The sequence below is a fragment of the Dipodomys ordii genome, unplaced genomic scaffold (genome assembly GCF_000151885.1).
Source record: "Dipodomys ordii isolate 6190 unplaced genomic scaffold, Dord_2.0 Scaffold10, whole genome shotgun sequence".
In the NCBI taxonomy this organism is placed as follows: domain Eukaryota; kingdom Metazoa; phylum Chordata; class Mammalia; order Rodentia; family Heteromyidae; genus Dipodomys; species Dipodomys ordii.
Window position 1 is genome coordinate 17952852 of NW_012267226.1, and position 26727 is coordinate 17979578.

Consider the following 26727-nt stretch of genomic DNA (forward strand, 5'->3'; position numbering starts at 1 on the left):
TTGAGGCACTTTAAATTTGGGGGGCAGAATTGAATGTACATTTGTACAGAAACATTTATATTCATGTTCACACATTTTACGGGTAGGTATTTGGTTTCTTTCCAAAATAGAAATTAAAAAAAAAAGAAGGAAGCAATAAACACTTTGGCTCATTATTTTTGTGGTAGCACTTGTAATATGCGTTGTTTTTGTGAGGTAAATAATTAATAGGCAACAAAAGGGGATGAAGTAAAACTTCAAGGTTAGCGTCTTCAAAACATAATGTTTGACCCCAATTTACTGTCTTCCTGCATCACAACATTATGTCGGCTCGGTGACAAAATTAAACCAGGTGAAGCTAGGCGTTGGCTCTTTTGTGGGTACTAGCAAATACAAGAAGGCAAGATCCTAGTACATCTTGCTTCCCCCCACACTGGGGGTGGGAAATCCATCAATTGCACCCAAAAGAGGAGGAAAAGGGGTTGCTGAGAAGGAAAAAACACACACTCACATTCTAAAACAGGTAAGCAAACACATGTTCAAGTCAAACAACACAGTTACTGTAGCCGCTAATGGCCATCCACGATTAGCAATGGGGGAAGAGAGCAGCGGAAAACACAGCTGGCTAGAGTTTAGACTAGGTTTGAGGATGAATTTGGGGAACTGCTAGATCCCTCTTCTCTGACAGCGTCTGGTACGCTACCTGAACAGAGGCTGTTTCAACTCAAGAATTAAGGAAGAATTCTTTCCAAGTGCGGTTTCTCTCCTCACAGGAGAGCCTGGTGACAGGATTTGAACTGCATTATGACTTCATGCAGAAACCAGATGCCCTCGCTCTGGGCAGACTGTGAGCTTGCAAGGCAGGATTTATTTGCAAGGCAGGATTTATTAGGGTGTCTGAATCATAAGGTGGGCAAGTTCACCTCTCTGAATCAATTTGCAGGGTCACTGTATTTTTTGATAACATTCTAAGTGTACAGGCAAAACACAATTCCATTGAAAAATTGATAAATGCTAGAATCAGCTTGAAAGATGAGTATGTCTAATTGCTCTCACAAAGGCTTTTTTTAAAACCTAACTTCTTTGCTGCCTTGAAAGAAAAATCTTTGAACTAGGCCTATGTGAAAAATAGTTCACAAAGAGCTAAATTGGACTTACAACAGTATTCGGTTTAAAATTAAAAAGGCCTCGCTGAGCCATTGTTTCCAATTTAGTTTAACTGCAACGAGAGCAAATTTATTGTAAATTTATTCACACACACACACACACACACACACACACACACACACACACACACACACAAAATCTCTGGTTCCCACAAACTCAGTATGTACTGTCTTAATAGTCACTCTCTAGCTGTTTTATGAGCAGAATCAGACAAGTATCCAAGAAAGAGCCTGTGCATTATTTTTCTGCAAGATACACACTTCACTAAATACTGACTTCTCTTAGTTTCCTAGTCCTACAGTTTATGCAATCCTGCCTTGAATAAATGAAGCAGCCCACATATTTCATGTTGTAGCATAAGGTATTTACAAAATGAAAAATCTCTGACAATATGTGAGAATAGAGACACTAACCATTTAACCAAGTAGCAAAAAAAAAAAAAAGAAAAAAAAAGACTGCATGAGAGGCAGCTGGGCCATATTGAGTTGAAACAGTCATGTGTAAGCTCCACTGTGGCACATTCTAATCCTTTCATACGGTTCTCTCCAACTTCGAATTGTTCACTGAGTGTGACAGACTGGGGGTTTAAAACTAATCCATAAATTAGTCCGTGGTCTCAAACACAACGGGTGCCATAAATGAAAATGAAAATCCTAGAACAAAATTAAATTCACAACCTTAAATACTTTTTCTTCCCCAATTGATGTGTGGTGCTCCTGGCTGTACAATGCAGATTCACTGTGAGGCTGCAGTTTGGGGTGTGTGAGAACTGGGTGTACATTAAAAAAAAAAATACAGTAGAATAATGCCGAGACTCAATCTTTTCTGAGGCAGAGCTTAATTGTGAAGAATTTAAATTCCCCCATTTTGATTGTCATAAACTTAAATGAAAGCATAGTAAGCAGTATAGACATATTTTAATACACTTTCTCCCAGTTTATTTTTTTAACTAAAGTCAATAAGGAGCCAATGGGTTTGCTTAATTGAATTTCCCTTCAGTTTGTGTTATGAAGGTGCTTTAAATCTAGACACCAGGGCAGGCGAGGAATTCCCCTGACAATTTCATTTCATAGTCTGGCTGTGCTGGCCAATACATATTAAATATAGATGGCATTCTTTCTTTTCCTTTTCTAACTTATTTGAGATCTATTGAAAGCAAAAAAAATAAATGCTGGAAAATTAAACTCAAATGTAATTTCTACAGGTTTCTTTGTTAATTTTCTTGCCATCTATGTGTTGTTTTAATTAACTTTCCATTTCTTAGGGACAGATAGGACCAGAACCAAAGCTAAAAAGATCAAACAATCTCTCTTGTTTCTTAATGTCACCTCCCCTTTGAGTGAAGAGATTGTGTGCCACAGAACAGCAGGAAGGGAAGTTGATTTCAAAAAAAAAAATTTGTTTTTGTTTAGGAAATTTCAAGTTTTGTTAAAAGCTTCTTCAGAATTGTTCACTCTGTGGTGGCTGTGCTCCAGAGAGCTTTCATTGACAAACCAGATGTTCTCCAAAATAATAGGAATCTGTACAGTGGTTTTACTTAACAAGGAAAATAATTTCTACAGCCTGGTATGTGTGTGAAGGAGTGGGAGGAGGCCTCGCGGCCAGGGCAGGGGAAGCAGAGGGCGGTGGAGGGAAGGTACAGTGGTGAGAAGGGCAGAAGAGGGAAGAGGCTCCACAGTTCTACCGAATGGTGTTACACTCTGGAGGTCAGGGCCCTTCCTGTCACAGTCCTTTATTGAGGACTACAAGTATCATTTTTTAATCCTGGGAAACCCATATTCGTGGCATTATTTATTTGCATCGTCAACAGACCGTTTAGCATGGAAACAGGTCAACTCTATTCCTAGGAATATCTTTTGAGAATAGCATAAAATTATGGAAATTATAGAAGTATTAGAAAAGAACAATCTCACACTTCTCATCTTTTACTCTACTTAAAAAAACACGGAATCTGGTAACTTTGAACACATGAAATGTCTTCCATTCTGTCCTAAACCAATATAGGTCAAAACTGCTTGACTATGATATACTTTTGGTACCAAGTTTACAATTAACTGGCAAAATAAAATTTAGACAGGGCAATATTAAAAAAGTGGACATGTACCTTTTAAGGGTAAAAACTTGAAAGGGTGGCTCATCGTGTAAATGGTGGTTCATGAATATTTACTAGGCATACTGGCATATCAGTAACACCCAGTAAGTATTCAACAAATGATGAATGAAAAACAATCTTAATGGAGTAGATGTCAGTCCTAGGAAAAAGGCAACTTGGTAAACATTCTTGGATGAAAGATGTACATTTCCTAGCAACAAAGTCTTAACACTATTGCCTGGCACATAAATACACACAAAATACACACACACGGAAGACAGATGTTTGAAGTACTGTTGGACCTTCATGCTTCATTTTCCAGATACCTTCTTTTCTTATTCACATTCTCCTCATGTTTGGATGGCACAGATCACTTTCCCTGTGATCTCTGGTAGCTGCTGCTTGTCCTACTGAAATCACCCCTCTGCACAGCATTGCTTACTGAGTTCAAACGTGCCTTGTATATTAAGGACACATGAAATTTGTGTTCTATATATATATGAGTGTTCAATATTTGTTGAATGCATGCCTAAAAGGAGACCGGCTTATACCCCTCAGCCATGAAAATAACAGCAATGGAGAAAGAATCATTAGTGTCAGAACAGAAAGCTTTCCTATACTTCAAGATGGTCCTGCCACAGGTTAGTACCAAATGTGAGTGTTCCGTACTGCTTTCCTCATACCTACAACACCACAAATGCACTCTACATTGACTTTCCCTAGTTTGGCACATTCTACAGTATCACTGAAAGTTAAGGGCTGTTTCCACCTTACGTTATATGATTTAATCGACATTAATGTGGGGGAAAAAAAGCCTTATGATATTAAGCTGTGAAAGCCAAAATAATAACGTGGGCCTGGGGGCTAGAAATTATTTTCTCCAAGATATATTGCTTTTTTTAGTGCTTTGTCACCAGTAAGAAAAACCTTACGATTTTCTTTTCCAAGAAACACAAAATAGTTAATTGAATATGCACGTTAAAAAAAAAAGGAGGAAAAACTCATTTAGAAATGACCTACTTCATTCTTATGAAAGGATTTTTTAATGTGTTTCAGAATTTGGCCCTATAGCTATTCATTTCTTATTCTAAGGTGATTTTAATTTTTTTTTAATTTATGGCTGACGCATGCACTGAATGACCTATAGGTTCATCTCCTCCTGGCCTGAATTTTATATTTAAGCTGCTAAGTGTGTGTACAATTGAGTGCTGAGTCCTTTCTGTGGTATTCCTCATCAAGCATCTAACCCAATACACAGCTAGGCAGGAACATGACAACAACCATACTCATGAAGAGAAATGTGATTCTAAGGTGATGACTGGAAAAAGACTGACTCAAAGGGGAGAGACTGACCTTTGGGGGATAGCCGATGTTATCATCAAGGACAGAAACACATAACATCATGTATACCCAGTGCAAAGCTGAGGAGGTAACTAGGAAGAAAGTTAAACTAAATGAAGCAGCTTTCTTTTCTATCTACTGGCACATATCTTCACGAATGAAATGACATGGACTACTTGACATTCCAAAAGAAGCTGGTGAAAGAAAGAAGAAAGAAAGAAAGAAAGAAAGAAAGGAAGAAGGAGGAGAGAAAAAGAGAAAGACAGAGAATGAGAGCTTTCAAAGGCCCACATAGAACAGAGATGTATGGTTCAGAGCATCAACAAAAGATAACAAAGACACCACTGGATCTTATGGCGAATTGAAGTGAGACTCTGAATGGCTTCCTAATTCAATCCTATTTCTCAAGTTGTGTTTTTAATGATACCAATGGCTTATCAGTTGTAAACTATAACTAGGGCCAATTGACATGGCTTGGTGGCTAGTAACTTTCCATGTTTACTCATTGCAAACATTTCTCCCTAGTCAAGATTTCCCTTTGTTGTGTGCCTCACACAGAAGTCATTAGGCAGGCAACGGGAGATAGCTGCATTCCTCTACCCACCAGGTAGGTGGGCAATAGATGGGGCATTCATTACAATTCCTCCCTTTTAAGGGTCTCCTGGATGAAGCTTTAACATGTTTTGATGGAGTCATGTGATCTGGAACAGTCTGCCTCCTCTAACACGGGGAACAATTTGATTATCTTGGCTATGGAACATAAAAGACAGCATCGAGAATACTTCCTTTCAGAGAAATCAGAAATCAACTTTGACCTCTCAAAATTTACAAATATTTTTCTATTGCATTGTACATTTCTCTGGTAGTGAAGAAACTCTGTCCTGGGGAATGGGTTTCAGTTATTGCATCTGACTGAGAGAAAAGGATGATTGTGGGCTTAAAAAAAATCTGGCTTTATGTGACAGTCACTGGATTTAGCTGTTGAAGCTTTTAAGGCTAATGGTGGCTGTAATGTACCAAACAGTAAGGAGAGAAGAGGAGTGGAAATTAATTTAGCTATCCATTTGTCAGGAATTCAGTCTGTAAGAGTTTTTAGGAACCAATCTAAATTTAGAGACCTGGACCTTTAAAATGGGACTCAGAATCATTTGGCTCCATAACCTTTAATCTGTTTGGAGAAAGGAGCAAATGTTAAATTCTACAAGTGTGCTTTCTGGGCAAGATAAATATATATAAGACTACTTGTGAAGACACAGGAAGCCTGGAAGATCACATCCATTAAGACAACAGATTCCACAATGTTGTTTTAGTAGCAATTTAACTACTCTTGGGTGTGCCAGTGAGAATCTGGGCATTCATTACCGCAAATGCATTTGGTGTGTAGAGAATTCAACTGCTAACATCGAGGGGCTAAAGTGCATCTATGAGATCATCTTACATTACCTTGAGCTAGGGCCAGCTGCAGAGAGCTGGAAGCAAAGACAAATCTCTGTTTAAAGGTACCTTTGTCATGGGTAGAAATATAGCATTGTTTATTTTCAAAATTTCTCCTTAAATGAAGTCTTTGCAACCAGAGCTGTGATAGCAACTGAGTTGTAAGTAGGTAAGGACCCAAGATTAGCTTTCCTTTGGAGTGAAAGATTTAAGGTTTATGAACTGGGATGATACTGTTGGCTGGCTGTGACAGAGAGGAGCCAGGAAATATTAAAGGTCTTAATTTTTTTTTTAAAGCTTGAATTTGTAAGAAGACCAACCATAAATGAAAATATGCTGGCCCATGTTGAAGACAAATGGGGTGTTTGTATATTGCCTTAAAACACAAACCTGGATAACTCCCAAGATGACACTTTCTACCATGAGAGCTAATAAAAACTAGGTCACACTTGGGCAACTTCTGCAACAATTGATGGGCTCGTAAGGGTTCACACACCCAGAATCAGGTGATGTCATTTACTCTGACATCCAAAGGGTTTTCTAGAAGTAGCTTTATAAAACTGGTAACAAGAGCACAGGCCTAAAGGACTGTGGATTTAGCTCAAGGGTAGAGCACTTACCTAGCATGTCCAAGGCCCTCGCTGGGTTTGATCCCAACAGTGCTTGAAACAAAACAAAAACCCCTACAAGCCTAGCTCAGCTTCTAAATAGATAACAGGTAATAAACGGCAGTAGGTAAAACCTGGTTATTAGGATGAAAAGGACTGGGGTTGTAGCTCACTCAATAGGGTACTTGCCTAGCATGGGTTGGATCCCCAGCACTGCCCTAAACCAAACTAAACCAAACCAAACCAAAAGTCCCTACGAGCCTAGTTCAGTTTCTAACCAGAAGAAAGGCAATCAATTCGTGGCGGGTGAAACCTAGGTCTCAGTATCAAAAGTTGACAGTGCAGTTGTTCTGGAAGTCCCAGTCAGGAAGAAATGCCTTTGGTTTGCTCCCGAGTGATAGAGAAAATGCCAACAAACTTGAGTTTACTTAAGAGGCAGGAACTAATAACATAGAGCTAAAGCAGAAACATACAGACAAGAATTAGGAAGCAAATTCTCTAGGTTGAGTTGGTTTAGAGTGAGACACAAAAACCAATTGATGGATTTTCAGAAGTTTTTAAATTCAGTGTAGGCATTGATGGTTGCTGTGACCAATATTTAAGAAAATCCTCAATAGGGACTTAAGTGTTCTCTTTGTCCTACTGTAATAGAAAGGTGGAGAAAACTGGGATTAGACAATCTAGGACTGTGTCTCCTCAGGTGATGAGGCCTCTTCCTTCATTGAGCACTTTGGTCATCGCTATTTCCCCAACTCCTGTGCAAATGGAAAATGTCTCCAGAAAGTCAATGCAATCCTGGAGGGCAGGTGCTAAAGAGAAGTTGAACGTGAAAAGAGATGATTGTGAGACATTCGGTGTTTATGAAGAAGTCTGGGGTGGGATGGAACACCGAGTGCATGGTTCACAGAGACCTTGCAGGCTTGTCAAGACAACAGATTCAAGTGGAAAAATTACCTTGTTCAAGAGATACTCTCCAGCCTCAGAATAGTTTTTATGTGTTTCTGAGGTTGGACATTTGTAGATGGTGGTTGGGAAGGCCCGATCTAGTGAAATCCTGCATGTCAAGTTGACATGGTTTGGCTTTGGTAGGCAAAAATAAGCCCAGGACTCTCAGACAACCAACACCAAGCAACAGGAGAGCCATGGGATACCAGGAGAGGGACATAGGACACCCTACCCCTGCTCGGTGACAATTAGAAAAGAGATGATGAACTAGAGTCCTCAGCAGGAAAAAGCCACGGATTTCCTCCAGCCTCCCATGAGCAGGCAGGCTGAGTTACTGCTAAGTAGGGAGAAGACCATGCACTCAGTAGCGTGGCCAAGTAGGTGTGATCCACTACAGGACGTGGATTAAGATGGAACGTGATCCAAAGCCACAGTACTTACCATCGCATCAACCACGGCTAAGCAGAAGCTACTCGCATTCAGTAGCCAGGCTGACATTCCTTTAGATTCTGCTTGGAATGGTGATGTATAAAAAAAGAATCCCCTCGTGGGTAAGCCGCAAAATAGCTGATAAATGCTTGGATGTTAAATGCTTGGATGTTTAATCTTTTCTGAAGTCCTTAAGACTCAATTTAAGAATCTAGTATCCGTCCTTAGCGTTCCCAAATAAAGGAACAGTGAAATCCCAAGGACGTAAAGGGAAGTTGTGGCCTCTTTTTATATATACCAGAAAGACAATATACATTCAGGACATTTTCAATGGCAATGAAGGTACCATACCTGTGATGATGGTAAGGATGGTGGTGGTGGTGGTGGTGGTGGTGGTGGTGGTTGTTGTGGGAGGAGGGATAGTTGTGGGGGGATCTGGATAAAAAAAAAAAGGAAAATCAAACCCACAATGCTGAACACAACAATGGTCAGTAATGACAAAACAAAGGCATGAAGACATTGAGATGTTTGATGACTTCCCCCTTTAAAAACAAAAATCCTTTTCACCCCCAAAGATTTAGGTTTCGTACTCGTATTTCAAAGCTGTCATTGGAAGAGCTAAGGAAAGAAAAAGTGAATCACAGATGAGGAGATGGGAAGTAGAGAAGTGAGGAAAACCAGAAACGCATGACACCTCCGCCCCATCAGATCTTAAAGGTAAGGCTGGTTCACCTCAGTGCTAAGTGGGTACAATGGCTGTCATTTCGCTTCTGCTTTCACAGATGGGAGGAAAGAGGAGGAGAAGGTGCTGCTGTTCAGCTAAAGGACTCCTATCAGCCAAGGATGAACGTGGCCCTGCGTGCTAGTTCTCTGCCATGGCTAACTTCATTATTCTCCATCAATACATCTCAGCAGGAAGTAAAACTACTTCTATACTTGTAATAAATACAAAGAAGAGAGAATGTCACCATTAAATATCAAGTTCCAGGCCTGTGAGATTTTTTTTTAACTGAGATTTTACTTTTTTTTTAAAGTCAATAAAATTTTACAACTTATAAATATTAATAAGTTGCCTTTGCTCATGTTAAAAGCTTGACCTAAGTGGACCACAATGATAAAACTGAAAGAACATTTTCCATCTTGTAAACAAGACAGCTAAATATAAATTAAGGTTTGACCCTCAAAGCCAGGGGCCCGATGGGGAATCCTCTGTCTGATATTTGATACACTGTATATTCTTCTATCCTCTCAAAAATTATTTGGGGATAAAGGAAGGGCAAATATGAAAGAGAAAAAAAAATCTAAGCCCAAATGATCAAACTGAATGTGTTAAATTGTCAGCAAGACTTTGAACTAAGCAATCATTCTGCTATAGCAGTGCACAAGATGATTTGAAGGCTTTTGATTTTAAATTTTATCTAAAGCACGTCAACTTTTTCTCCCTAACACATCTGGTATCCTTTTATCTTCAAGTGAGCTCTCGGATTGTCTAATTAATACATCAAAACTTTAATTATATATTGCACCTTTACTGGATTTGGCACAACTTCCTAAAAGTTTATGAAACCATGATTTTGATGGTTGGTTGCAATATTTGTATTTAAAATGATTGCTAGAAAGCTCAGGTTTTAAGTTTCCTCACAAACTGCATCTCTCACACAAATATGCTTATATGAATTTGATAAGGAAGCATCAACAGCATTTTTTGTGTGTAAGAAGGTGCCTGTTCTGGGGCTTGGGTGCTGTCTCTTAGCATTTTCATTCAAGGCTATGCTCTACCACTTGAGCTATAGCTCTACTTCGGGTTTTTTTTTTTGGTCTCCACCAAAAAAAAGCATCTCATAGACTTTCCTGCCCACGCTGGCTGATCCTCATACCTCAGCCTCCTGAGTAGCTTTGATTACAAGTATAAGCCGTGGATGCCCGGGCTAAATGGTTCTGTTTTATGAGACTTTGCTCCTTGAAGGTAGAGTGTACAGAAGGTAAACTATTGATTAATGTAGCCTCATGTGAGTCCAAAAAGGAGTCCATAAAGAAAATCTCATTCTCCTCTAAGTAGAAATGATTAAATGAGTCGTTTTAAACTATGTTTTAAAAAGACTTTGTTTTGTTTTACTCCTTGGCATTTTCTATAGAGGCCGTGGGCAGGAAGACATCTTGTGACTGGCAACTTGTCTGGATGCTTCTGCTGCAGGTACTAGAGCAGAGATGAACTCAGAGCACTAGATGCTGAGCCTCGCACTCAGGACACTCTGCTCCCTTCATGGTCTAGCTCAGCTGTGTCTAGTTGATTGACTGTCCCCGCCTAGGACAATCAATGTGATTTATCTGTTGTGCATCTACTACAATATGACCACTGAAAAGGCCATGTGTAACCTGGAAGGCTTCCCTGACTTAGTATCTTGCCACGTCTGTGCCTAACTTCTACATGCATTGGCACAAGGATATGATTACTACAATAAGTGTAGCTCTGAATGACATTTGAAAATATGGTTATGAATTGACAGTGGACAAGACTAACAAGGACACAAGACTTCAGAGAGAGTCCCTCATGATGTGAAAGTATAAACACTTTGAATTATCTTCAGCATTACTGGCCAACTGTTGTCTACATCTGACTCCAGATTCTATTAATGGCAGAATCTCCAAGCTTAGATCATTTCTAGGCATAAGAACTATGTAAGGCTATTATTTAAGAAATAAAGAGGGCTGGGAATTTTGTGGGTCAGTGGTAAAGCATCTGCCTAGCATGTGTAAGGCCCTGGGTTCAATTCCTAGATCCCTAGCAAAACATATATACACATAACAGAGAAAAAGAAATACAGGGCTAGAGTTAATGGACTGTGATACAGAGAAGTTAAAAGGACAAAACCAAATGGGGTTCAGGTACTAACCAGCTAGATCCTTCAAGTACAGAGATTACTTCCAGAGAATTAAACATTTCAGAAGCACATCAATTTTCAGTTCATAAAGTACTTCAGAAATTCCTATAGTAGTACAATAAATTAGCTTTGGAAAGAAAATGCACCCATCATCTTCCCAAATTGCTAGAATATTTCATTAAGAGATTAGCAATGTTTCAGGCTAGTGTTCTAGCCTGTCATTCTAAATATTTCTAGTAGCACAGATCAAAGAGATAGGTAATAAAATCTATTGAATCTTAGGCAAGGACTGGTGGACTATCTTGGATTTGTGTGTGTGTGTGTGTATGTGTACGCACACACACGCATGCACACATGCCTAATCAAGTAGGGCCCTATCATTTTTGGTTTTCAAATAAAGACTATGTCCCAGAGAGTTAATTATGAAAGTATAATCTGGAAATTGTGTGAACTAGGGTAAAGTTGTATAATCTTTATTTTATGTATCTATTATTTTATCATTTGTACTATACTGGGGTTTGAACTCAGGGCCTCGCATATGCGAGACTGGTGCTTTACTACTGAGTTGCTCCTTCCTGGCATATGCCTGGACTACCATCTACCAACTTTACGCTTCTAATGGTTTCTGGGATCACAGGTGTGTTACCACAGTATTCAGCTCCCTTGGTAGGCTTTTCTGCTCAGGCTGGCCTGGAACAGTGATCCTCCTATGTAGTCTGAGATGACAGGCATGTGCCATTATGTCAGAGCTGTGAGTTGGGAAGGGGTCTTGTGAATATTTCTGCCTCAGTTAGCTTCAAACTGCAATCCTTCTGATCTCCGCCTCTCAAGGAACAAGGATCACCACAATGAGCCACCGGTGCCCTGCTAAAGTTGTGTGATAGTTTTAAGCTTCATTTTATTATCTGTAAAATGGACAATATGCTTACCTCATGTGTTTATGGTGGGGATTCAATGTGATAATGTATATAAAATTGTCACCAAAGGGCACAGAATCAGTGATGACAAATTACTTTTTTTAAAGTTTGTTGATCAAGTCCTTGAAATGTGTTTTTTGGAGATACAGATAGTAAGTCCAATGAGTCAAAACTGCTTATCCAGATGACTTAGGTCTTCTAAACCAGACAAGCATATATATATATATATATATATGAGCCTGATGGGAATTTGTCAGTGCTTTGTATAATCTGTGCAAAGTCTATAACTTGGATATCAACAAAGTAGACAACTCACACTAGGCTCACACATCAGGAGTTTAAGGGGAGAAATTGATCTTCTACCCCTGCTAAACAATCTGAGGGACAGAGGTGGCTCTGTGTATTGCCATTTAAAAACAGGGCACATGGAAACCCCATTTTCACCTGCAGGCCACAGCCATTTCCTTCCTGTGGGTTTTCTTCACTACTTGGACGGTGTGGACCATCGACAATATGGGCAGTGTCTAAAGAAAACAAACTCCCAGTCTACCAATGTGGTGATTTGACATGATCTTTTAATTTCCCATTGTGTTAGGGAATGCCAACCCTGAGGTATAGACCAAGGATTATATTTCAATATCCATGTAAATAAGGTGTAATGCATGCTTCTATTTGATTTAAAAGACTTTTTTTTTAAATTCATAAGGGAGGCGGCCAGCTTCTAAAACAGTATGGTGCAAACATCCCCTATGTATAATTTATTTATCTATGCACATATTCACATATTCCTTACACGTGGACCATTTACATGGCTAACATGGAGACTGAAATTCCTCTTTCCCATATTCAAATATTTATAACATTGAAATTTTGATGCCTCTGGTTATTCATTCTGTCAGATCAGTTCATGACTTTTTCTTGGTAGAAAAACTAAGAGATGCCAATTGGGCAGAGGAGACTCACTCCTATAGAGGGAATGCATACCACAGCTAAACAGAATAATCACTACTATCTACCTACCTATCAGAATTCTATCTATCTATCTATCTATCTATCTATCTATCTATCTATCTATCTATCTATCTATCTAGCTAGCTAGCTAGCTAGCTAGCTAGCTAGCTAGCTAGCTAGCTAACTATCTGTCTATCTCTCTGAATACTATCTATCTATCTGAATACTGTCTATCTATCTATGAAAGCAATGCTGATGCTGGGCACATAGTAGATGCTTTGTATTTGTTGATTAGGGAATAAAATTTACGATATACTTAAAAAATCCTGTGGAAATATGATTAGGAAAACACCCATTTTAAAGAAAACTGTCATATTTGAGTAGCTGTAGGTAGTCTAATGGAGCTCTAGGCTTTTGTGTTTGTTTCGAGTGTTTACTGGCTTGCAACATCTTCTGGAATTAAATAGCTTCATGCTGAAGTAGGATAGCTCTGCTCCTCAAAACAGTAGGATGGGCTGGCCCAGGTGTCACAGGCAAACACCACTGGGAATAAACTTCCCGAGCTGAAAGCCACTAATTGGTAAGATTGAGTGTTTCAGTCATTACTTCTAACATCATCTCCGTGGCCTGTGCCAGAGGACAGCTTTCCTACTCAGCATGAGCGGTGACTGTGATTGCATGGGAAGTCCCTCTGATTAGCAAGAGAGAAGAAGAGACACTGTGGACTCAGGTGGAGATACTGTGCTCTGCCTCAGGCCGGGCTCCTTGAAGTTCTTCAAGTAACCACGTGGGTTTTGGTTTTCAACTTGACCAAAGGCTTGGGAGTGAATTCCTAGCTGTGGCTGCATCAGTGGAAGTGTTTTATCTGCTCACGTACCGTATACATACAGCATATAATCCGAATGAGCTTTCCCCACTACGTTGGAGGCCTCACAGCGGTATGTACCATTATCTGTTTTGTTTAGGTTATTGATGAACAGGTTGGGCCCGGACAGGACGGCGTGCTGAGGCATCTCATCATCGACTCTCACCCAAGTTACCATCACAGGCCTGCAGGGGAAAAGAGAGGACAAGCCACCCTATTACATCCCAGTCAGATATCTACATCCAGACCTCACTCACACAGTCAATAAATCACATGTGTCTGACACAAAGAGGGCCTACTAGAGACCCTGTAAGTTATCACCAAGAAGTCTCCAAAACTTTGTCTGGAATAGATTTTTAAAAAGAATATGATCAGCTGCTGAAAGATCTTCAACGGACCATAGGCAGGAGTCTTCTTTCCAATTCATCTTTAGTAAGTGAACAAGGAAACTGGGGTGCCCTGCTCTTCATGCCCTGGTAGGTAGTTTCACACCAGTTCAGGTAGGACAGCTTAGTTAATATTAATCATCTCATTAGAAAGAAACAGATCAAGTTCTTGCCTAGTGATGTAAAAGCATAAATCTGATGGTTACCAACACATCAAGAGAGAGTTGTTTTCTTACAGAGGCACTGGTGATATTTAAACAGATACTGATTTTCATCAAAAAGAAAAAAATGGCACTTTCAAAAATCCTCTCTGATTCTAGAAAGATAGTCATTTCTTCTCCTCACCAAAGATCCACCGTTTTTGGACTGCTCTACCTTGTGTAGCTGTTCCATGGCTAACAAGTGGCTTTCTCTTCTGTCTCTTCTAGCCACAGGCATTGCTGGATTTCCCCCAGTGGGAACAGTGGGAGCCCTCCAGGCTAGAGATAGGAATCTAATCCTCCCCTCCCAGAACATTTCTACAGGTTTTGGAGGCTCTATAAGGTTTCTGACTCATTAGAAACAAGTTTATTTTCATGATTGAAAATACTCCATGTGTCCTCATATACTCATTAGGAAAAGAAAATTCACAAGATGCTCTGGAGACAAAAATGCCCCCATACCACATTATCCTCCAAACGTACAGAATGTGAACTTTCTGTTCTTCAAGGAGTCTCCTTCAACTTCCAATGAAATGGAAGTCACATCTAAAAGCATGTGAATACACATAACGCATCTGAAAACTCATATGTGTGCACGCACAGTGCTAGCAGTCTAACTCAGGGTTTTGCATATGGTAGGCAAGTGCCACACCTCTAGTCTCAAACTTTTTCCTCAGAGGGAGGATGACAGAGGTTGGGGCCCAGACGGTAATTTCCCTTTAGTGCCTACCAATACATCGATACATCGAGAAACAGCGACACAACCAAGACCCATGTTTAAGAATGAATGGATATTCCACTCAGCCCTGGCCAGCAGCATGTCAATTTTCAAATAGGATGTGAAGTCACCATTTTTCTTTAATTACACATGGGTTTGTCATTACGAGTCTGTGAATTATTTAAGAATTAGTACTGCATATGTCCTCCTTGTAGGCAGTGGCCAATGGGTCTGTGTGGCAATCAGAGCGAATGTCCTGCTGTTTGACAGCTGAAACAATCGCGAGGGTAAGTGCTGAGAATATTCACAACATTTAATGGCAAGTTAAATTACCATTTTTATTGTATGCAATTTCTTGAGAAAATAAATAGGTAATATGCTAGGAGGGATAGCAGCGGAGTAATGCGTGCTTGCTCACGCAACCATATACCCGTTCCTATCTGAGAGGAACAAATAAAATGCCCTCTCTGGTATAAATGTCCTGAAGGAAACGTGTAATTTACTGTCCCCGTGGCACATTCAATTGAACACAGTGCCTTCTTCAGGGGGAAAAAATACAGAAACAAAATATAGGTTAGCAAGCCATATACTGTAAGTGTGGTTAATGTGGCTGAATACAGGGATTGTAAGAGGCCTCTGAGAATTTTGTTTCCCTCCACTAGATTGTTCTGGAGGAAAGGTAAGCTGATAATTAGGACATATACCAAACAGTTCACACAAAGAGAGACCTGAATCTTTTTGCAGTGCTCAAAAGTGAAAAAGACCATTCTGTCAAAAGCCTGAAGTGTTTAGATCCAAATAACATGGGAAAGCCAGAGGAAAGGAGAAACGAAACCTAGAGTAGTATCTACCACCTAAACTCTAAATGGTTTGATACTGGAAAATGTGTTCTTTTTTTGGGGGGGGGGCAGGTGTTCAGTTGTGGGGCTTGAGGTATCCCTGAGTTCTTTTGTTCCAGGCTAGGGTTCGACCTCTTTGACCTACAGTGCTACTTCCAGTTTTGGGGTGGTTAATTGGAGATGAGAGTCTCATGGACTTTTCTGCCCCTGCGGGCTTTGAGTAGCCTCCTTAGTAGTAGCCTCCTGAGTAGCTAGGATTACAGGCATGAGCCACCAGCTGAGAGAAAGCATGTTCTAGTCCAGGAAGAAATAAATACAAAAATGGGGAGGGGGCTGGGAAGGTGGCTCAGTGGTAGAGTGCTTGCCTTGCATGCCTGAGGCCCTGGGTTCGATTCCTCAGCACCACATAAGCAACAAGAAAAAAGCCAGAAGTGGCACTGTGGCTCAAGTGGTAGAGCGCTAGCCTTGAGCTGAAGAGCTGAGGGACAGTGCTCAGACCCAGAGTTCAGGCCCCACGACTAGAACCCCCCCCCCAAAAATGGGGAGGGTGGAAGCCTGGAGTCTTGGCACATGCCTATAACCCGAGCTATTCAGGAGGCAGAGACTAAAGGATTCACATATAAGGCCAGCTGAAGCAAGAGGCTATAGTGAGACTTTCTCTCAAAAAGAAGCCTATGATAGGGGTTCACACCTAAAATCCCAGCTATGTTGTAGGCAGGAATAGGAGGGTCATGATTTGAGGCCATCCTGGACAGAAGAATGAGATCTTCTCTGAGGAAAACAAAAACATAAATCCTTAAAAATATGCAAAACCCAAAAAAGGACTGGAGGTAGGGGCTGGAGAGAGTGTTTCCTTAGTAAGCTCAAAGTCCTGAGGTCAACTACCAGTGTCTAAACAATACTGAACAACCAGGAAAACAGAGAGGGTGGAAATGCAGAGAAAGATCCAGCAATCTCGAGTCTTAGCTGTCACAGGGAGATTTCTTTCCCAAGATTTTGGGGGAAGCTTCATTAAGATGCAGTAAGCTCTTTAGAGGAATCCGGCGAAGAGGCCAGTTAGCAAAACCGTGTGAGGATTAAAAAAAAAAAAAAAAAGATGCATGCCAGAGGGACAGCAGAGGGAGCTCAATGCTGGCTTTTGTTGGGCACCAGAGAAAGTCCGAGTGCCCTCAATGCCATCCTGACCTGTTCTTCCACAGCACATACACTTCTCTTGGAGGGAATGAATGGGGAGGTCAAATAAAAGGCAGGGCAAATTTGTTTGGCCCTAAACACAGCAGCTTAATCTGAATCCAAAAACCATCTTTCTAGCTTAGACATGAATGCAGCAGGTAGCAGATATATTATTACATTGCGGGCACATTAAAATTTTATTAGGATTATTTTTGGTGTGAGAGAGAAAACAGTTCTGACAATCATCCTGACGACAATAAAATAGAACTAGCTGAGATTTTCATCCTAGCTGGCATTTAATTTTTCTCCTAATCCTGACGATGAACATAGAATATTCTCTCTTTTCTGAAAAAAAAATAAGATGCACATTCCATCCTTTCTGTAACAGGAGACAGGTGACAGGCCAATGAGTTGTGAATGCACATCTCTGTGTTATGACATTTACTGTTCATGACCCTCTGCCAACCTTGGCCTTCAGAACTTACTGGGGCTTCCCGATGGCTTCGCATGTTAACTCAAGCGCGTCCCCTTCCCGGGTTAGGCCTTGTAGAGGGTAAGTCATCTGAATATGCACTTGAGGCTTATCTGTGTGACAACAACACAAAGTACAATGTTTAGCCAATGATATCGTCAGGCAAAATCAGACTTGCATGCTGTCACAAACCCCACACCAGCTCTTTCCCCATCCTCATGCCTTCAGCAACATCCTTCTAATTAGTTAGTAATCCTGGCATTTGCTCAAATTAAATTGACTAATAACTCTAAGGAGTGAACCACGAATAGATAAGAGATTCATAAGCCAACTGTGACACATCAAACATTTCCTGTAAAATACATTTTGTTATGTTGAAGTTTATCTCCAAACTCACTCAAGCTAAAGGAAACTCGTCTGCCTTTGTGCTGAGGTGAAGCCACAGATATGTGTGGTGCTCAGAATTGATACAGTTTATCATATATCATATATTACCATGTGACAAGATGTGGTGACACTGCATATTAATGTTTGCCTCTTCTATGCTCTTGTTTTCAGATGGGAAAAGGGGGAAGTCCTGAATTTCACTTCAATGCCTCTAACAGGAAAGGAAGTGGGAGACAGACTCCCAGAGAAACAAACTCACATCTCGCCTAAATACGGAAGAGGAAAAACAACTAATGTTTACTCAGAGCCTAGCATGATTGGGGCCATCACTGGGAAGAGAACTCTGGTACCCACAGGATGAAGCAGCTACTCCGTGGTCTTAAGAGACAACTTAGTGAGAGCCAGACAGCGCTGTGGAATGCATACTGGGATAGATTTCTGATTCAAAACTACACTTCCCAATGGTATGTAGAGTTAAAGCCATGTATAGCTCCCTAATGCAATGAAGTATTTAGGACAGTAATGTAAATATTCTTATGTCCATCAGCCACTTAAAATGTGTGTGTGTGTGTGTGTGTGTGTGTGTGTGTGTGTGTGTGTGTGTGTGTGTGTGTGGTGTGTGTTGGGGGAGGTAAGGTATAAGATGAATGATGGGAGATTCAGGAAACTGGGAGAAAGGCTGACGAAGTTAATAAGAATGAACAAGGATAAATGTACAAATACATCTACAAATAAAGCCTGAATAGAATTAGGAGGCTTTTCTCCCCCACCCCCCACTGAACGACAAGCTACTAATCCCCAAGTCAGTTTCCTCATTTAATTCTGGGGCTCTATAAACATGTATTTTTGGAAATGTACCCAAGAGTATTAAGTGTGAGAGGGTAAGACATCAGCTGGCTAAGAGGTCGAAACAATTACCATAGTTTCACTTTCTCAGACAATCACACCACCTCAACAATAGCCCCTTGGCCTTTGACAAACAGCGGTAAGCTCATTAGCATTCATCCTATGGAATAAGAGAGAAGACAGAAATATAGCCAGGCTCAACCAATCTCACCCTGCACACAGCTATGTAAGCTGCAAGACCAAGTCCTCCCCAGGGCTAGCTGCTGCCAGATGCATTTTTATTGCCTTGTTCCTATCAAGGATCTTTTTCTAATACCTCTGAGAAGTATATGGCATTGACTTTAAGAGAGCCCCCCCCCCAATATCCAATACGTGCCCTGTGAATTGGCAGCACCTTTGGAGAATCTTGCTACTTGTTAGGGAATGGGATAAGCCCCCAAATTCCCACCAAACCCGTGCAAGGCACCCAGACCCATTCTTGAACTTGTTGGCCAAGAAAGACTTAAAAGCATGATGAGGATGTTTCTAGATATTGAAAGCTGTCTTAGATATTGTGTTAAAGGAAGGTAGAAACGGTCATGGAGGACATCAAGTTGACCTTGAACTAGTGCTGGCTGCAAGAGCTCCTGGGCCCTTCTATTTGAACTACAGACCACACCAGGGGCTAAATATCACCACAGGGCATACTGCATACCGCATGTCCTCCAGACATGCAGCTACTTGGTTAAAAGATACCTTGGCCTAAAGTGACAATAGCAACAGTAATGGGACATGAGGTAAAGGGAGGCTTTTATATGTGTGTATTTGTTTATACACATATATGTATATAGGTATATATACATATAATTTATATTACATATATGTAGACAGCATAATGGAAACCACCCAAAACTGAAAAAGGCGAGTAGGGAGAGGGAGTACACAGCTCAAAGTACACTGTGCACATCTATGGAATTATAACAATGGAATCCTCCTATAGTATCAATATATGCTAATAAAAATATAGAAAGGATACACCAAAATTAAGGAGAGAAGGTTATGACACGGAGCACACAAATTATGGAAGGCATGCTACCTCAGAACTCATATTTAGAAACCAAATAGCACTATGGGTTTCTGGTTGGAGGACATCTGCCATTCTTAACCAGAAAATGATCAGGCAAGGCTAAATTTAGAGCCCAAATTTGGGCTGCAATGTAGCATTTGCTCACAGGTTAATCTGTGATCCTCAAAAAGGCTACATTTTTCATGCACTGCTGACTTAGTCCCATTAATTAAGGAGAAGCAGAATGCTGGCTAGCCTATGTGGAAAGTTTCCATTGGTTTTCTTTCCCATTTCCTGTAATTTAAAAGCCAACAGAAAGAGTGTATTTTTCAGTACAGTGCACTAAGGGTTTTAATAGCTCAATGTCCATTAATAATAAAGAAAATGTTGAAGAAAATCTAATCCACCCTGCCTCTTCAGGACTACTGAGTTTGTTTTTAGTTCAACGCTTTTTTATGTTCCTAATGAGCTGTTTACCAGTTGTCAATTACACATATAAATCAGGAAAAACAAGCTAAGGGCATACCTGGAATTTGTATTTTAAAATATATTAAGCCACAGAAAATACACATCTAGTTTTGACAGCTGAGTATCCTGGTTTCCATGTTAGGTTTTTGGAGAAACAGCTACCATTTATGTGTGGGTATAGCTACCTTAATGGCTAGCCAAGACAGGAGACATTCATCTTGTATGTGGTATACAGAAAGATTTCCTTTTCATTGACATATGTGTATTTATGGACATATTATTTGACCATGGGCAACTGAGCTATCTTCCTACCCTATGAACCAGACAGACAGAGAGGGTCAAGGTGCCAAGATCTGTCCCCAAGGTGATGACAAACTTTAAAGCAAATTCTAAAAGAGGGTCTTTAGTATCCTCAACAGGTGAAACAGAAATCCTGGGATCCCAGTGAGTCCTCTAGAACTCAGGGCCATTACATTTTTCTGGGACAGACTCCTGACTACAACATGAGTAAGTCAAAATATCGGCAATCCAGATGGCTGATTGAATAGCCCAGAGCTCATCATTTCTATTTTAATTATGTTCATAAATCTAATGTTATCACCCACCAAATCTTTTCTGAAATAGAACCAGACTTGAAGATTTATCTTTAAGTAATGAAGTAAAAAGGCCTTAGTACATTTTCTGGGGGATCATTTTACGCCTCGGTTGGTGTCGGTAAGGCACAAGGCTAAAAGCCAGATGACACTTTCTACCCAAGTGCAATAACTGTCCAGAAATGTACTGCTCAGAATGGCTTAATGTCATTATAAAATGGAACTGCTATATAAAAACAAGAAAAATAGTTAGGTCTGTGCACTTACGGAACATTAAAGAGATGGCATCAGCACCAGCCAATCAATTAGGTCGAAGGATCTGAGGTTTTCATAACACTCTGATTTTTCTTTTCTTTTTTTTAAAACCCTTAAAAGACACTTACTTAGCAAGACTGCTACAGCAGACAAAATTTGTTCATTAGTCAAAGTTGCACAGAGGGTTAAATACCAGGAGGTTTTAGGTCACACTACAGTAGCAACCAATTAAAAAAATAATATTAGAAAGGCATTCTGATTTGATGAGAATTTCTTTAAATGTACTTTGCTCTCTCTATAAAGGGGAAACATATAAAAGGAAACTCTTAAAGAGGTTCGAATGGCTTGCTGGCAGATTACAATTGATTTCATGCCAGTCTGACCTTGCACCACATTCTATGATCTTTGCAGAAGATGAAACTCAAGATTCTGGAACCTGTATTTCAATTTCCTATGTAAATGAAAAGGCACAGTCTCCTCTCTGGAACACAACACTAACATACCAGGTCTTGGGGAAAAATTATTTTTAATTAAAAATAAAGTATTTTGCAGCTTCTTCTAGGATGTCATCCCTCCCACATAGCGAAGAACAGAAGAGCTAAGAAAGGGAAATGGTGCCCTAACATCCTGATCAGAGACCTATTTTCCCAGGGGGTACATTGGCCTCCTTATCTTTCTTCCAAAGAACATTTAGAGCTTAATGCCAGTGAGGTTTGTAATCCTAGGTACTCAGGAGGCTGAGATCTGAGGATTGTTGTTCAAAGCCAATCCAAGCAGGAAAGTCCATGAGACTCTGTCTCCAATTAACCAGAAAAAAAAAAAGAAGTGGAGGTGTGACTCAAGCGGCAGAGCAAAAAATATCTAAGAGATAGTGCCTAGGTCCTGAGTTTAAGCCCCTCCATAAAACGAAACTTCTAAATCAAGGAATGCTGGCATTAGCTATTTTCCCATGTACCCACTACAAGCAGGCCCAAGGGCTTGGGCGTAAATGGATTCCTGCAACTGCCTGTAGGATCTGGGTTCTCGATAGTCTCAAGCTTTCATCCCCTATTCAGGAAAACACCAAGTGTGAGACCTTCACATCTGTGGCACAAGAGTTTGCTGTTTTAAGACCTCACGGGAAAACCCAGGGCAGCTTGGGCTCTGCTATTATCAGAATGTTTGGGAGAGGAACTGGTCAGCACCTGTGCACTCTTCGCCAATCACAAAAGACGACTGGGAGTGGAAGGCAATGCAAAGAATACCCTGATGTTTGGTGCATATTAGAAGCTATACCAGGGCAACTCAAAAATTTAATCTGGCTGTCTAAATAGCTGCGAGAGGACAACTTTCTGACATTAGGAGGACAATAGCAAGCAGACAAGGAGATCAGGCCTGGTAAGGGAACGGGGTCACGCAGCTCTCAGAGAGGAGGGAAAGAACATTTTGTTTTCTATTGTCCTAAGATGTTAATGACTAATTTTCCCTGCTGTTATTTTGCTTGCTCTCAAGGTGAAGGACCCTCTACTGTTATACATGTTCAGTTGAATCATGACACATAAAATTATACTTGTTGGGGGGGGAGGTGAGCTATGAGGAGGGGAACAAACCCACTTTGGTAGGGGAAAGAGGCATGTGCCATACTGCCACTTCCCCTTGGTGACACTTGCCTTTGGTGGATTTTAAAACTACTATTCACGTTTACACAATGCAATTTTATTCTACTCGGCAAGTTTGGGCAGTAAGTTATATTGCCAATGGCTTTTAAAGGTAGTGGAGGGAGCTGGGAAGGTGGCTCAGTGGTACAGTGCTTGCCTTACATGTATGGGGCCCTGGGTGTGATTCCTCAGTACCTCATAAGCAGAAAAAGCCAGAAGTGCCAGAAGTGTGGCTCAAGTGGTAGAGCGCTTGCCTTTAGCTGAAGAGCTCAGGGACAGCACCCAGGCCCAGAGTTCAGGCCCCATGACTGACAAAAATAAGAATAAATAAATGAATAAATAAATATATAAAGGTAGTGGAGCACTCTTTTATACCCTAGAAGGATTTTTCAGAATTTAGGGGCAAATGCTAGACAATGGAAGATGAGGCTTTTTTCTTTTTCTTTTTAAAATTCAGGATATCTAGAATGATGTGCCAGTGTCTGGACATACTAGGCATTTAAAAATGTATCTGAAGGGGCTGGGAAGGTGGCTCAGTGGTAGAAGAGTGCTTGCTTTGCATGCATGAGGCCTTGGGTTTGATTCCTCAGAACCACATAAGCAGGAAAAGTTGGAAGTGGTGCTGTGGCTCAAGTGGTGGAGCTCTAGCCTTGAGCTGAAGAGTTGAGGGACAAGAGTTCAGGCCCCATGACAAAAAAAAAAGTATCAGAAGGAGGGAATGAAGAAGTGGGCAAATGAGAAAGTGGAGAAATAAATGGGATATGGAATTCTGCTCCTAGTGTTACTACTAACAACAAAAAAATATAACATGAATGCATTTTAGCCCTCCTTGTGAAATGCGCTTCTGGTTTGGAAAGTAAGGCCGTCCAGGGCCAACACCCCATCTTAGCTCAGGACACATGTTCTGGACTAGGTACTTCCATTACACATTTCTGGAGATCTCAAAGTAGCATCATAGGGAAATCATAAAGGATGTTGCTGAATCATTCTTTTTAGATTTTTTTTTCTTAAAGAGGTAAACTTCATAATCATTTAGCCTTCCACAGAAGCAAACTTTGACCTTGAATTCAAAACCATTGAGCAAAAAAAATAAATGTGTATGTTAGAAGTCTGGTTTCACTATTCAAGTATTGGATGTCCATAGCAAAACAGAGGTATCTTCCATAAATATACTGGGTCTGTGAGAAGAGGGTCCTTGAAGAAGCCTCTGTCCTTCCTTTCAGGGTCACCCAAATCTTGCTTCCACTGAATGTATTGTCAGCAATCTATAACGCTTACAACCCTGGGAACTTGAAGATGCCACCAGCACTCTGTGTTAACACATAAGAATGACAGGTTTTAAAAAGTGAGCTTCCATGGGGGGAAGAGGCTGTCCTCCATGCCTTGATTATTTCTCATGAGAAATAATAAATATTGAAATAACCTCCCTGAAACTCAACTCATTCCCTTAAAAAATAAAGTAAAAAAGAAAGTGGAAGGTAGAGCTGATTCTGTTAAAAGAGACTCGAGACTTGAGATCAGACAGGAGACCCAATGTGAAAGTGCCAGCTCCCACTCTGAAGAATACAACCTAGGAACAGAAACTGACGTGACAAAAGAGCTGCTCTCTGAGACTCATCCTCCACTCCCAAGAGGAAAGGCTTTCCCATTTCCAGGTTTTTCTTCCTCCTTCACCACAGGGCACCATCAATACCAGAGAAACATTATTTTGTCACAGATAAAGAACAAGTTTTGATCATCTCCTCAGTGCCCAATTTCCCCCCAGTTAAGGGAATGAAAGAAAAAAAAATCCTCCCTTTCTGTGGACCTTGGATGAATGGGAATATGGATTTATAAAACATCTAGCTATGTCCAGTCAATAAAAGTCATTTTGAGAACGATGCCCATGGACATGATTAACTGTCAGATGATAATCTGAGCGGGGAAGGGATTCAAATACACATTTCAAGAGCCTTTGTTTCCATTCTCCCTTTCAAAACTCATAATTGCCCCCCCTTTTTACATGCATATACAAAACCCTCACAAAATGAGATTTAAACATTTTTTTTCTTTTGCAAAACCTTTTAAAGAGCAAGTCTGTGATGAGCGAAATCAAAGCATGCAGCAATAATTGCAGAGCACATATTCGCCTCGGTCCACAGTAAGGCTTTTCCTTCCTTCTGCACAGCAATCCGAACTGCACTCCGAGGGTCACAGCTTCCCTTTGAATTCCTAGCTTACATTGCTCTGTGTTGCCACCTTGATGCTATTTAGACAGTTTTCTTTTAGCGTGCAGACAGTGAACTGTTTTCGTTTAAACAGGCTTTTATTTGACAAGAGTACGTTCCCTCACATCAGAGAGAACTACTAACCACGCTACAATTGTATCATACTCTGCTATAATCAACCATGTTGTCAATCTGGACAACATCACCTATACAGAGGTTTGTGAGAGGAAAAAAAATGCGCAGAAAGACTTTAGGGTCATATAGCTCAGAACATTAAAAAGCAAAACTGTTCTCTGCATAACATCTAAGAAAACAGAGCTTTGAATTCCAGTGTGCGAACATAATTATTTTCTGTTTTAAACATTTAGCTGCATGCTGTTGCTGTACCCTTGCTGGGTCTCCAAATGAAAGCTAGCAAAGTAAGAGCCCTACTGTATGTTCTTCATTCTCAGCAATGTTCCTATGAGAAAACCTTATTAATGAGCTTGCAAACGAGCACCCAACAGGGAAATGTCACAAACAAGAGTGGCTAATGCCCCAGAAAATCAAATAACTGAACACTTGGCTGATTGTGGTGCCTTTCATATTTATAATAAAAAAGAAGAGAGGGGGAGACTTTAATTCACTGATTCTGAAAGGGTCAACACCTTGCTGAACAAAACAACTCATTTATTTATGTTCAGAAATCTCCAGATGATAAATTACATTGATGTTAATCACTTCAACGCATACTACACAATTAATATCTGTACTCACCAAAAATTTAAGGATTATTAAAACAATGACAGCATACACATCTGGCTGATTTTTCACATAATTGGGCCCAACAATTTCTCCTGGTATCACAAATAAGGGGACTAACAAACACTGCAGAATACTGGTTCAATTAATTAGGGCTTGAATCCACAAGACAAAAGCAATTCCAAGTTGGAGCGCAAGCCTTGTCTTCCACGAAGCATGGAGGCCTTGCATGCTAAGAGAAGTATGCTCCTTTTTTCCTTTAATTTCTTCCCCTCCTCCCTTTTCTCTCTGTCATACTTCAAGAAAGATATTCAATGTCATACAATTCAAGTTGTCACTAGTTCATTTCTCTTTTAATGTTATTTTTTAAAAGGATATAACTTATACAGAATTCTACAATCTGTCATTTAACCCTGTTCATATTCTGGTTAATATTCATTCAACTTAGACGGGGGCAGAGAGAAGGTTCTGCGAATTTTCATTGCCCAAATAGGCTAGGGTAAACCCAACTGAAGATATGCCATAGCACTCAGATCTGGTTAAGATTGACTCCTGAGGCTGTCTCTTCATTGGGAGCAGACAACAAGGTCTAAGGAGAGGCTCAGAATTTTCTGTTATAATCTGAATCAATGGTGTAAGAAATCTTCTAAGGTGACAAAGGAATGGACATTGAATAAAGAATAGTGATATACTTTAAAACTTTAGTAGGCATGTATTCTTAACAAAACTCATAATTTCACTGCTATTTTTATGTGAGTCTTGATTCAATTAAAGCAATAAAGTGACTTAACGGAAAGTTTAATTGATAAAGTGGCTCTCAAGTTACTGAAGTTAGGAAAATTCTACAGGAAAAAGAGACTCCTTAAATTCTTAACAAAATGTGATGAATATATTATTCTATTTATTTTTTTCCCCAGGCCAAGGGAAAAAAAAACACGTTTTTGTTTGTTTGTTTTAAGGGCCAATGTCTTCATAAAGGTTAAAAGTATCAACTTTGGAACTGGGTCAATTAAAATATGTAGGTATACACCTGGGTATATACTTGAAAATGTAAGTCAGCGTATAATAGAAATATCTACACATTCATGTTGATAGTAGCATTCTTCACAATAGTCCAACTATGGAATCAGTCTAGGTGCCCATCAACTAA

The 26727-nt window shown here is 40.2% G+C and overlaps 1 protein-coding gene across 2 annotated transcripts in view; it reads right to left on the reverse strand.

Moving 5' to 3' along the window:
• The window catches only part of Cadm1 (cell adhesion molecule 1), a 315013-nt gene that overhangs the window by 22806 nt on the left and 265480 nt on the right, over positions 1-26727 (reverse strand). For both annotated transcript variants that reach the window (XM_013009799.1, XM_013009798.1), the window contains exons 6-8: positions 17412-17511; positions 13623-13795; positions 8347-8430 (exon numbers count right to left, since the gene is read on the reverse strand). In XM_013009799.1, the coding sequence (XP_012865253.1) occupies positions 8347-8430; positions 13623-13795; positions 17412-17511 (357 nt within the window). The remainder of the gene's footprint in view (positions 1-8346; positions 8431-13622; positions 13796-17411; positions 17512-26727) is intronic.